The 13,520-nt window shown below is 48.2% G+C and overlaps 1 protein-coding gene across 2 annotated transcripts in view; it reads left to right on the forward strand.

The window, feature by feature from the left end:
- Positions 1-6,436: 6,436 nt before the first annotated feature.
- Positions 6,437-13,520, forward strand: part of MAP3K21 (mitogen-activated protein kinase kinase kinase 21) — a 96,401-nt gene continuing 89,317 nt past the window's right edge. For both annotated transcript variants that reach the window (XM_060242985.1, XM_060242993.1), the window contains exon 1: positions 6,437-7,519. In XM_060242985.1, coding sequence (XP_060098968.1) covers positions 6,715-7,519 — 805 coding nt within the window. In that variant the 5' untranslated portion in view covers positions 6,437-6,714. The remainder of the gene's footprint in view (positions 7,520-13,520) is intronic.

The following is a 13,520-nucleotide window of genomic DNA, read 5'->3' on the forward strand; positions in this document are numbered from 1 at the left end:
GAGCCTCTGGAAGGCCTTCCGGGACCAGCGCCGACCAGCGAAGGCCTCCCCGCGGCCTCCGCTGGTCCCTGGAGGCCCTCCAGAGTCTCTGGAGGGCCTCCAGGGACCAGCGGAGGCCGCGGGGATGCCGCGGAGCACCCGGCGCTGGTCCCGGAAGGCCTTCCAGAGCCTCTGGAAGGCCTTCCGGGACCAGCGCCGACCAGCGAAGGCCTCCCCGCGGCCTCCACTGGTCCCTGGAGGCCCTCCAGAGTCTCTGGAGGGCCTCCAGGGACCAGCGGAGGCCGCGGGGGACGCCGCGGAGCACCCGGCGCTGGTCCCGGAAGGCCTTCCAGAGCCTCTGGAAGGCCTTCCGGGACCAGCGCCGACCAGCGAAGGCCTCCCCGCGGCCTCCGCTGGTCCCTGGAGGCCCTCCAGAGTCTCTGGAGGGCCTCCAGGGACCAGCGGAGGCCGCGGGGAGGCCGCGGAGCACCCGGCGCTTGTCTCGGAAGGCCTTCCAGAGCCTCTGGAAGGCCTTCCGGGACCAGCGCCGACCAGCAAAGACCTCCCCGCGGCCTCCGCTGGTCCCTGGAGGGCCTCCAGAGTCTCTGGAGGGCCTCCAGGGACCAGCGGAGGCCGCGAGGACGCCGCGGAGCACCCGGCGCTGGTCCCGGAAGGCCTTCCAGAGCCTCTGGAAGGCCTTCCGGGACCAGCGCCGACCAGCGAAGGCCTCCCCGCGGCCTCCGCTGGTCCCTGGAGGCCCTCCAGAGTCTCTGGAGGGCCTCCAGGGACCAGCGGAGGCCGCGGAGAGGCCGCAGAGCAGCCGGCGCTGGTCCCTGGAGGCCTCCAGAGGCCAGCGCCGGTAGCGAAGAGGCCCGGCGCTGGTCCCTGGAGGCCTCCAGAGGCCAGCGCCGGCAGCTCCCTCCCTCCCTCGCCGCGAGGCCGCCGCCGCAGGACTCGCCGCCGCCGCTGGACTCTCTGCCGCCCTGGAAGCAGGTAAGGGGGCCGAAAGCGGGGGGGGGGGCGGGGGGCGGCCTTCCTTTCTTCCCTCCCTCCTCCCTCCCTCCCTTCCTTCCTTCCTTCCTTCCCTCACTCCCTTCCCTTCCTTCCTTCCTTCCCTCCCTCCTCCCTTCCTTCCTTTCTTCCTTCCTTCCTTCCCTCCCTTCCTTCCCTCACTCCCTTCCCTTCCTTCCTTCCCTCCCTCCTCCCTTCCCTCCCTCCCTCCAGCTAGACTGCTGTTCTTTTGAGGGGTTATAGAGTGTTTCGAGCCCGTCCCTGTGGCATCGGTCCCATCGTTGTGGGGCCCAGGGGGCCGGCGCAGCGGCACGCTGAAGCAGCCTGTCGGTCACTTCCGGGTTCCTGTCCTGCATCTCGACCTGTGTTATTAGTGACAGGCTGCTTCGGCGTGCCGCTGCGCCGGCCCCCTGGGCCCCACAACGATGGGACCGATGCCACAGGGACGGGCTCGAAACACTCTATAACCCCTCAAAAGAACAGCAGTCTAGCTCGCTTCCCCCGAGCCCTGCCGCCATAAGCCTCAAGGGGGCTCATTTTGCGGCATCTCCCGGCGGGAGTGTGGCACCCGCACGGGACACATATCAAATGAAAGAGGGGGCGCAGGGCTATCAGAAACAGCCAGCGGAGGGATTCGGGAGAGCACCCCACTGGGGGATCCACACCCCGAAAGTGATGAAGGTGGCGCAGATAGAGCCAACAGAGCAAACAGGACAAAATAAATAGGCTGCATTATGCAGCACAGTTGAGAAAGTGCCTTATCCCATATACTGATGAAGTATATACAGGATTTCAGAACAAAATTGTTTCCGGTGGTGATATTTGGGGGATTTTTGGGGATGTCACAGGAAGTGCTGTGAAGTCACTTCCTGTTTCCGGCAGTGGCATTTGGGGGAAATGATGTCATTTGGGGGAAATGATGTCACAGGAAGTGATGTCACTTCCCATTTCCGGCAGGTGATGCGGGGAAATGATGTCACAGGAAGTGATGTCACTTCCTGTTTCCGGCGGCACACGCGTTTCGCGCGCGCGCACCCCTACCTTCCCCCCCCCCAACGTGTCCCTGGCTGGCCTTCAGACATTATGGTCACCCTAAGTATAGTGCTCAAACCTCCTCCTTTCTGACCGCCGACTGTCTCCATTTCCCACTCTGCTTAGAACCATTTGCTATAAACCGTCAGGTTTCTCGGCTCACCACTCACCGCTTCTTGTTCCTCGCTTTCTTTTCTGAGCTCTCTCAGCCCCACCCACTTCACAGGGTGTCTGTTGTTGGGGGAGAAGATATAGGAGATTGTAAGCCACTCTGAGTCTCTGATTCAGAGAGAAGGGTGGGGTATAAATCTGCAATTCTTCTTCTTTTCCTCTCCAGTTCTCTCTCCTCAGAAGTTTCCCCCAGTCTGGTTATTTTTTCCTCTTCTTAAATAAGTCTGTAATAGGCATTAAATCCTTTTTCTGTTTTGGGCAGTTTTTCTTTTTATTTGCTGCCTCCATTGCTGCTTCCCCCTCACCTTCTCCGGCAACACTGCTAGCTCACCGTAATGGCGTCCAATAGGACTCCTGAAGCAGAACCCGATGAACATTCATTCAAATCAGGCACATTCTGATGTTTGTACATCACACAGAACTTCATGTCATCAACAGAGTGGTTATGGGAAACAAAATAATCTGTAAGAGGAGTTTCAGAAATGTGATTTTTTAAATATGACTGCAGTGTTCCAAAATCCTAACTTTAATCTGCCATGTCATGCTACCCATATAGACCTTATTATACAAACACACTATACAATACATACAGAAACGTGCTGCAATTGCCGAAGAATTTTAAAGGGACTTTGATAGTATTATCTATAAGGTGTAGGGAAACTTTTGTTGGTAAAACCAGGGGACACACCAAACACCTCTAATAAGAAAAAATGCCCAACAGTTCTATCAACAGCTAGAGCTCTAAGTATGATGTCAGAGTGCACCAAGAGATCACTAATATTTCTGGTGCATTAAAAACCTATAAAAGGTAATACTGCATACCCTGGGATGTCCCCTAAAAGGTGCCAATGTTTGAACACAATTTTTTAAAATTCTGTTTGCAGCAGGGTGTATTCAAAGGCATAAGAAATGTTATGACCCATTGTCTGGGTCCAGTCTTTAAACAGCTCTTCCTATTCCATTCTATCTGCCCATTCTGCAGCTTGTTTACCACTAGAGGGTAGCCATGAACAATGAAGTCCTTAGCCAGTCTGTGACAGTCTTGAATGTAATGTCTATTTTCAGTGGAATTTTGCTTAATCCTAATGAAATGGGAATAAGGAAGATTTTGCCTAAAATGTCTGGGGTGGAATGATCTGAAATGTAAATAAGAACTACGGTCAGTTGCTTTTTAAAAAAAAAAAAAGTATCATGTCCAGAGTGCTGCTCCTAGTCTTGTACACCTGCATATCTAGAAAGGAGATAGTCTGTAAATTCCCTCAGCTGGGAAATTTAATGTCTGGGTATGAATTAGGAAAATAATGAGAAAGAGGGCAGGAAGAGTTGGATTAGTGCTTAGTTCTCATGGCCCTTTCTTAGATGCACAGGGAAATGCTGATTGCCTATGGGATCAGTCAGCAATTTTTCTCCAGACCAGTTTGACAAGGGAGGTTTTTTGCCATCTTCTGGGCATAAAGCAGGGGGGTCACTGGGGATGTATGTGTGTGGGGAGGGAGATATTTGTGAAGTTTTTACGTTGTGCAGGTGGCTGGACTAGATGACTGTGCAGGTCCTTTTCAACTCTACAATTCTATTAATACAGTCCTAAACAATGTTACACCTTTCTAAACCCATTGACTTCAATAGACTTAGGTTTAGGATTGCACTGTGTATTTATTTGATTCATAAATATAGGTGCAGAATTTGGGGACAACTTTACATCACAAAAATAAATCTTAGCCAATTCCAAATCATATATTGCTTGGGCATTGAGTGCCCTCAAACACTGCATTCTTTTTGATATGCAGATAAGGAATTGGGATTTGGACAGTACTACACACCAAAGAAAGTCTGGTGCCAAGAAAACTTATATACCCCTTTTAATGAAAAACTATTTGCTCTTGTAATGAGTCCAGTTCAAAAGGTTCAGTTGGCGCTGAATGTTGTCACATGTGACATTCCCAGGAATTCCAACATTATGGATAAGGACAGAGATTTAGTATGATTCCACACTTCCAGAATAAGCATTTTGAAAACCATCTAATGGTGCTAATGGGTTCTGAACTTGCTCAGACTGAGAGGGAAAGCAATAATAGTAGCTCAATAAAAGTATCCACCCAGTGTGGTGCAGTGGTGAAAAAGGCAAACTCTGTGCTGGGGATCATTAGGAAAGGGGTTGGAAAGAAAACAACCAATATTATAATGCTGCTGTATAGATCTATGGTGGCCTCTTTTGGAATATTGTGTGCAGTTCTGTTTACTGTATCTCAAAAAAGACATTGCTGTTGTCACTTGTGGAAAAAGTACGGAAGAGGACACCTGAGATCATAAAGAGGTGGGAGCACCTTTGCTATCAAGAAAGTCTGAATAGTCTGTTCTGAAAACAGATGACTAGAGGGGTACTTGATAGAGGATTATAAATTATGAATGAAGTGCAGTGAGTTGACAAAGAGAACTTTTTCTCTCTCTTCCAAAATACTAGAACTTGAGGGCATCCAATGGTGGGCATTAGGTTCAGGATAGACAAAAGGCAATACTTCTTTAGATAAGTGATTAAAATGTGGAATTCGCTGCTAGAGGATGTAGGTGGCTGGCACAAATGGCTTTAAAAGGGGGTTAGACAAAGGAGAGTTCTATCAGTGGTTACTAGCTATGGTCAATAAAGAGAACATCCACATTCAGAGTCAGTAAACATCTGAATCCCAGCACCCTGAGGAAACATCTAAGGAAGGCCTTCGTTTTACTTGGCTTCTATCCTCAGTGCCTAAGGTCAGGGATGCCAGAAGATACTGATACCAGATGCCAGATAGGACCTGGAGATCCCTCTGAATTACAGTTCATCACCAGTCTACAGTGATCAGTTCCCTTGGAGAAAATGGATGGTTTGGACAGTAGACCATATGGCACTGTCGCCCACTTAGCCCACTGTCATCCCCAGGCTCCATTTCCAGGAGTTTCCCAATCTGGATCTGGCAACCCCACCCTGCCAATGGCAAGGGGGGATCTGGTAACCCTACCAGAGGAACTGGTTGGCCACTGTGTGAGACAGGATGCTGGACTTGATGAACCACTGGCATGATCCTGCAGGGTTCTTCTTGTGCTCTTTTATGTTATGTCACTTTATGTTTTGCTGCACGCGGTCCAGAGAGAGAAATAACGCTCCAAGGCTGAGATATTGATATGTAGCAACTCTTCAGACGACCTCCAATATCCCCCCCCCGGAAGTGGCTAGCGATTTAATGGGAGATGTAGGGCAGCGGAACTGCTCCCTATGTCATTTGCTTCCCGAAGATAGCAGATCCTATCATACAAATCCACATCGTTTTGAAACAAGCAAACTTTTTTTTGCTGCAACTTGTCTGGAAGATAGGAGCTAACGACAAACTAGAATTAGCGAGGAAAGTGAAGATGTGTTTCTCTCAAACAAACGTTAGCGATATTTCCGCGGAAGGGAGCTACGGAGAGGTACAAGGAACCACCCTCCAATTCCTTGTCTCTTCTTTCGAACAAGCACAGTGTTCTTTCCGGGTTCCTTGCCTGCGAGGATGGCGAGCCTTTTATTGCCTAACCGGTCTCGCCGCCTCCGGGCGTCCAAGGCGCGCCAGCTCTCCCGCAGCACTTCCGCCCGCTCCCCTGCCAAACACGCAGCCTGCCCGCGGGGGCCGGTGCGGTAGGGACAGCGGCGAAGCCACCTGCCCGACTCCACTCCATGACCCGCACCCAGCGCCTGGCTGCCGCGTCACGTGCCCTGTGCCAGCCAATCCGAGGTGTCCAAGCGCTTCTCGGGGCGGCGGACGTGTTGGCTGGCAAGGAGCTGCTTTCCGCGCCGTCTTGGACTGCAGTTCCCGTTCTCCAGTTCCCGCCACCGCCGACAGCCAGCCCTTTACCTGTGGCTGGCGCCTTCCCGGCGTTGCGTCTCTCTCCCGCCGTGCCGCTGCTTCCTTCTCACCTGGGCGCGGGACCTCTATCCAGCGCCGCTTGCTGGAGTGCTGGAGGAGCTCTTTACCAGTGCGGAGCAGGTTTAGTGTTTTTCCGCTCGGTTTCAACTTCTTCAGTCGCTGCACTAACTTTCCTCTGACCTTCTGGCGATCCTTCCCTAGCTCTTCTGTAGACTGGAAAAGTTTTCTTTTCCGTACGCTCCTTTTTCTCTCCCCTGTATGGGTCTTTCCTAACTCTTTCTGCCTCAGGGTTCCATTATCTTAGATCTCCCCACTTGCTTTGCGGTCCCTCCCGGGCCTGAGCCCAGACCTCCCCTCCCCCCCGCTCTTTATGTTTCTTTCCTGTTTAGACCCCAACCTTTGTTCCCTCTCTTTCTGCTCCGCTTCTGTGTACCTTGCCCTGGTCTTCTGGAGACCTCACCTCCCTCTTTCCTGGGCTCGCATGTCTTGCTGCTTTCTTCTTCCTCATGCACAGTGTCCATTTTTCTCTACCGCCACCTTTATGTTTGCCTAAAGCAGTGAGGAGAGGCTTTCCACAGGGGCTTCCTTGATAGCTCCAAATGCTGATGCTAAATTTGATGTGGTTAGTGCCACCACTGTGACTATGGCTTTACTGAGCTCCTTGGGAGTGGCTGAAGGGACTTTGGGGGTCAGTGGCACCTCTTGTCCTCTCTGGACTGTACTGTATGACTATGAAGCCACTGGAGAAGACGAGCTGAGCTTGCGGCGGGGCGAAGTGGTTGAAGTTCTCTCTAAAGATGCTGCCGTCTCTGGAGATGATGGCTGGTGGGCAGGCAAAATCCGCCACCGCCTTGGTATCTTCCCAGCCAACTATGTGACTTATCAACCAGGATGCTGTCAGCATCCCCAGCTGGGATTATTGGAGAAGTCTGGTCATCCAGCCCAAAGTCCAGCAAAGGGTGATGGGCATATTACAAGTGATGAAGACCATCTGGGTTCTCTTGCAGAAATTGACTTCCAGTGCCTGGAGCTGCAAGAGATCATTGGAGTTGGAGGCTTTGGCAAAGTTTACAGAGCTATGTGGAAGGGCCAGGAAGTGGCCGTGAAAGCAGCTCGGCAGGACCCGGATGAGGACATCACAGCCACTGCAGAAAGTGTTTGGCAAGAAGCAAAATTGTTCTCCATGTTGAAACATCCAAATATCATTGAGCTTCATGGTGCCTGTTTACAGGAGCCCAACCTCTGCCTGGTTATGGAGTTTGCTAGGGGAGGACCCCTCAATAGAGCTTTGTCAGGGGCTTCTCCAACCACTAGTGGAAGTCATTGGGGCCGGCGCATACCTCCACACGTACTAGTCAACTGGGCGGTACAGATCGCTCAGGGGATGCTCTACCTACATGAAGAAGCCATAGTTCCTATCCTTCACAGAGATCTCAAGTCAAGCAACAGTAAGTATTTTGATTCTGAATAGTTCTTTAAAATTAGGAACACAACTTGTACTTCCTCTGCCATGTTGAAATGTTATAATCACAAGAAGTTTTACACATTATTTTAAATTATTGTGTTGCTTGAAATGAATGAATTTTTTTTATAAGTGCCTGGACAGATGAAGCACAGATGGAGCTGCCTTATAGGGAATTAGATTATCGGCCAATCAAGGTCAGTATTGGCTACTAGACTGGCAGTGGCTTTCCAAGTCTAAGGTGGAGGTCTTTCATATCACCTACCGCTTGATCTTCTTAAGTGGAGATTTTGGGGTCTGACTATGGGGCTTTCTGCATGCCAATGAGAGACTTTACCACTGAACCACAGCCCCTTCCTGACAGGATAGAGCAAAGCCACAGTGCAATGATTTCTTGAAGTGAGTGTCAAAAGCACCATCTTATTTACCATTTTTGTTCCTTTCATAATGTGATTTCATTTACCTTACAGTGCAGGATAATCTAGTCCAGTTTCATGTGGGTTTCTTTTCTTGTTCCAGCAAAGTTTTTGTGTCCACTAGCTCAACTGTGTTGCATTCTTAGAAAATATGCACACCTTCCTGTGTTCTTTGATTACAAGAAGGGGCTGGAGTAGCCGTCTCTTCTGAATTTTGTGTCCCTCCATACATGGGTTATTAGAACTGCAAAATCCTATTTTACTGAGGTCAGTTTAATGCAGGCAGGACTACTGATTATACTTGACCTGACCTGAACATGCTAGTGGTGCCAGACAGAAAGACTAACATATGGGCTGATGTTTCTTGTCCATCTTGTTCACCTTTTGGAAATATGGTCATGCTGTACCACTTCGAGTTCTGAAAAAGTTTTTAAGGTGGCTCCTTTCATTTTTATATCCATTGTCAGTCTGAGGTGCTTAATTGCATAACTTGTAACCAATGTGTGGATAAATCATTCATTTTTTCTACTTGCTCTGCTATTTATGGGGTGGTGATAGGGGTTGTTGTTTGTGTGACTTATAGCACTAGCCACATTTGAAAACTTCCTAAAGACCTGTTCAATTTCAAATGAAGAAATTATCCTTAGAGTGATGAAGAAATTATCCTCAGTGACCCCCACAGTGGAGTGAAAGGAGCATGATATGGTAGAATAATTTTAGAATTTGGTGGTAAGTGATGAAAGCTTTCATGTTATTCCACAAAGGCCCAATTAGCCTATTTTATTGGAATGCTTCATTTTAAACACTTTCTGTCCTTTTTTCTATTACAAAAATGCTCCTAGTTTTCTGCATTCTTTCCCTGTCGAATTCCTTTTTTATTGTTTCTTTAGCAGTATATCCATGAAATCCATTGTTACTGTTCTCTGTTATGAGTGATTTTGCAACAATGACTGTTTCATATCAGTAGATGCAGTACATAGGAGTGACATAGCTAGGATTTTGAAGCCCTATCAGGGTACATTATGGGATCTTCCTATATGCCTCATGCATCAATTTAGCATGTGCATTGTTTTAAAATTATGTATACTTTTGATTGCTTACCCAATCATGACTTCTCTAGTATGTTTTTATCCCTTCATCCAAGAGCTTTGACCAGCATGCATGATTTCCCCTTCCTCATTTTACCTCACTACAACCCTGTGATTATGCTGAAGGTGAATGGTCCAAGGCACTGTTTCCCATTTGCAGGGTCGGGACCTGGTACCGGGCCACGGAAGCCTCACTACTGGATCACAAGAAAAGCCAAAGCTAGCCCCAGCAAAGCATGACCTCTGCTCTGCTTTCTTCCTTCCCTCATCTCTGTGTTGTGCAGAGAAAAGCTAGCCTTGAAGACTGACACAGGCTGCAAAGCCTGAGCTCCATTTGGCTTCCTTCCTTCCCTCATCTCTGTGTTGTGCAGAGAAAAGCTAGCCTTGAAGACTGACACAAGCTGCAAAGTCTGAGCTCTGTTTGGCTTCCTTCTTTCCCCCGTCTCTGTGTTGTGCAGAGAGGAGCTGGGCTGCCTCTCCTTCCTTCTCCCCCTCTTCCAGTGTTTGAGAAAAGCTAGCATACACTGGTACTTTAGATCCATTAAGTGTTTTTCAAGGTATGAGATTTCATGTGCCTTGCAGTATGTTCTTTTGGAGAGATTTCCCAGGAGACCTGGGCAGCAAACAAGGGGCGTGTGTGTTTTTTAAGCTGGGAGGGGTGGGGAGTGGGCATTCCAGTAGCTATTTTTTTTACCAAACGACCCCTGGACAGAATTGTTGCTGGCTGGGGTAATCTGATGGTGAGTAAAGCTTTTTTCCCCTTTGTCCCCCCTTCTTTCTTTTTCTGTCTGCAAGGGATGCTCTGTCTGTATTCTTGGTGCTTGGGGTGGGGGGAAGCAAAAGTGGGAGGGCTTCTAGTGCTCTGGCCCCACTGGTGGACATTCTGGTGCTTTTGAGGCATTGTATGAGAGAATTTTGGACCGGATGGTCCACTGATCTCATCCAACATGGCTTCTCTTATGTTCTTTCTTTCCATGCCTTTCTTTTCTTTTCCTTCCATTTCATTCTTTTCCTTTCTTTCTTCCATTTTTACTGGATGAAACTTTTCTGTTCATCATACTGTTGTTGCAGACATAGGAGCTCTGTCAATGAAAAATTGGCACCCCCAGTTGTAGCCAGCTGGTTTTTCTAAGAGATTTCTGTGTGAGTGAATGAGAGTGAGAGGTATGGGGCAGAAAGAGATTATTGGAGATTACTGCTATATATCTCAACAGCACTGGAAGTGATGATACTATGAACTTGGCACCATTTTACTGGTCCTGCTTTTAACAGCTATTGACACGAAAATTAAACTCCTCCTGTAGATATTAAAAAGCATGAAAGAGGTTCATTGGCTAAATATCTGCACAACAGGTTGCTTTTAAAGGCATGGGAAACACAGCCAGTAAAAAGCTGCAAGCCCCTCATAAATATCGTTTTTGGGATAACTGCAGAAAAGCTTGTATGAACTTTATATACCTTGAAATTAATTCATTAATTGCAGTACAATTCTCTGCTACCTTTCACAGCAATTTCCCAGTGTTTCAGTCAAGGAAAAGTATGAAAAATAGCTGTCAAAAGATTTTCTTGAAACCAAGCAAGCTTGGTTGTAGCTTGAGGAAGGGTTCCAGTAGTAGCAGCTGAAGGAAGGACCTACTAAATGTGTCAGCATATTTTGAGGTACAGCAGCTGCCAGGGCCCAGTGTGGATGGTACACAGCACTGGCATTCCTGATGGCAATAGCAACAGCACTTCCAACTGCATACACTGGCCAGTGCTGTTGAGGAAGGGGTGTGTCGGTGGTGCAGGCAATTGAACATGGACATTCGGAGTGCTTGCAAGCTGGAGGAGAACTCACAAACAGATAGGTGCATGCAGGTGTGAGGGTGGAAAAAGAGGACCCTGGGAATGTATGAAAAAGTTGCAGACCACCCATTTTCCACCCCCATTTTGGCTCAGCAGGAGTTTCAGAGAGATTTTTCTGAAAACGAAGTTACTTCAGAAGAAGAGGCAGGTTTGGGGGAGTGCCCTAGAAGTGATATCACAGGAAAAGGTGGAGTTTTGGTTTTGGTGGAGTTTTGGTTCAGTGTGCCCTGGAACTGACATCATTTGGTCCTTGACCTGGAAGTGACACCACAGGAAATGACATAATTCCTGTCTCCTGGCTCCACCCCCAAAGTCTCCTGGCTCCACCCCCTAATTTTAGTGGGCCACGAAGGGGAAGTATAAAAATAACCACGCCACGGGAAAGAAAAGTTTGGGAAACCCTGGTCCAAGGTCTCAGCAAGCTGCAATGCATAGTAGGTTCTGAAATAGTGGGGACCTGTTAGTTCCTAGCCTAACTTCCTGGCTACTATACCATGGTGACTTCCCTTTCTTGCCTGTTTCATCTTTCCTCGTTTTTGGTTGAGTAATATCAGGAATAGCATAAGATATAGAATCTAATATTGCATTCATCTTCACTATGTAACTTAACATATTAAACAATATGGATAACAAATTACTCTACAAAATATGTTTGTTTCATTATACGCCTTTTATATGCAGCATCTATGTAAAAATACAATAAAACCAAACTTTTAAATTATCAATATTTAATTTAAACAAACCATAAATTGAGCTCTCAGGCTGGAAGCAGACAAAAAAAAATCTGGCTAACAATGATGCAACTCATTAGTGAAAAGTCTGGGTAGAGAAAATATGTTTTAGCCTGGCACCAAAAGTAATAAAGTAGGCACCAGGTAAATCTCACGAGGGAGGGTATGCTCAAGTTGAGGTGCCACCACAGAAAAAGCCCTGTTTCTGAGAGCCAGTTTGGTGCAGTGGTTAAGTGCACAGACTCTTATCTGGGAGAACCGGGTTTGATTCCCCACTCCTCCACTTGCAGCTGCTGGAATGGCCCTGGGGCAGCCATAGCTTTCACAGGAGTTGTCCTTGAAAGGGCAGCTGCTGTAAAGAGCTCTTTGAGCCCTGCCTACCTCACAAGGTGTGTGTGTGGGGGGAAGGTAAAGGAGATTGTGACTGCTCTGAGACTCTGAGATTCAGAGTATATAGGGTGGGATATAAATCCAATATCTTCTTTCTGGTCACCATCCTCTTCCGAAGCCATAGAGAGGGCCTGGAAAGAGGATCTTTACTGGCAAGCTAGACAATAAAAGAGGAGGCGTACCTTTAAGTATCTCTTCTATTTTGGAACTTTAAAGGTAAAAGCTGCACTTTTAATTGTTCCTTGAAACAAATGAAAACAAGCACAGATTTTTCAGCAAGGGAGTAATAATGGTCCCTGGATCCCATTCCCAACAGTAGTCTGGCCACTGCATTTGGGACTAGTTGAAGTTTTTAAAAAGGTTTCAAAGGCAGTCCCATGTAAACTGCATCACAGTGATTTACTCTAGGTGTGATCAGAATATATATAACAGTGGTCAGATCATGTTTTTTGTTTTTTAAGTTGATCAAAGACACTATGTGCCTCACCTTCCAAGGATAGGCTAGGATCCAGAATCACCCCAGACTATGAACTTGCTCCTTCAGGGAAGTGCAAGTGTGTCCAAGACAAGCTGACTCTTCAACAACAACAACAACAACAACAAATTTTATTTGTATCCCGCCCTCCCCGCCGGAGCAGGCTCAGGGCGGCTAACAACATGGTTCAGAGTTAAATTATACAAGTAAATAAAACTACATTAAACATTATCAGCATTTAGTTAAAATCTGGTTAAGCTTTAAAATTAAATTAGTTAATTTTTAAAAGTGCTAGTGCTATGTTTACTTTTTCTGATGGCGGTTTCCTTCGCAATTTCCATTTTCATCAGGGAAGGCCAGTCTGAAGAGGAAGGTCTTGCAGGCCCTGCGGAACTGTTCTAGGTCCCGCGGGGCCCGCATTTCCTCTGGAAGTTGGTTCCATAGGCTCGGGGCTATAGAGGAGAAGGCCCGGTTACGGGTGCTTTGCAGCTTCACCTCTCTCGGTCCGGGGATAGTCAGCAGGTTTTTCCCGGCTGACCTCAGTGCTCTCTGGGGTTCATATGAGGAGAGACGGTCCCTAAGGTAGACAGGTCCTCGACCATATAGGGCTTTAAAGGTAATGACCAGCACTTTGTAACGAACCCGGTATGTAACTGGCAGCCAGTGCAGTTCGCGCAGCCCAGGCTGTATGTGTTCCCATTTAGGGAGTCCCAGCAACAGTCTAGCCGCTGCGTTCTGCACCAGCTGCAGCTTCCGGGTTCGGCACAGAGGCAGCCCCATGTAGAGGGCATTACAGTAATCCAGTCTCGAGGTGACCGTTGCATGAAGCACCATTGCCAGATCTTGGCGCTCTAGGAAGGGAGCCAACTGCTTTGCCCGCCTTAGATGGAAAAAAGGCTGACTTGGCAGTGGCTGCAATCTGGGCCTCCATTGATAATGCAGGCTCCAGTAAAACTCCCAGGCTCTTAACTCGGTGCGCCGCTTTCAACGGCGCCCCGTCGAAGACCGGGAGAGGTATTTCCCCTCCCCGAGCGCCCCGACC

This window comes from Heteronotia binoei, chromosome 1, assembly GCF_032191835.1.
Source record: "Heteronotia binoei isolate CCM8104 ecotype False Entrance Well chromosome 1, APGP_CSIRO_Hbin_v1, whole genome shotgun sequence".
Classification (NCBI taxonomy): domain Eukaryota; kingdom Metazoa; phylum Chordata; class Lepidosauria; order Squamata; family Gekkonidae; genus Heteronotia; species Heteronotia binoei.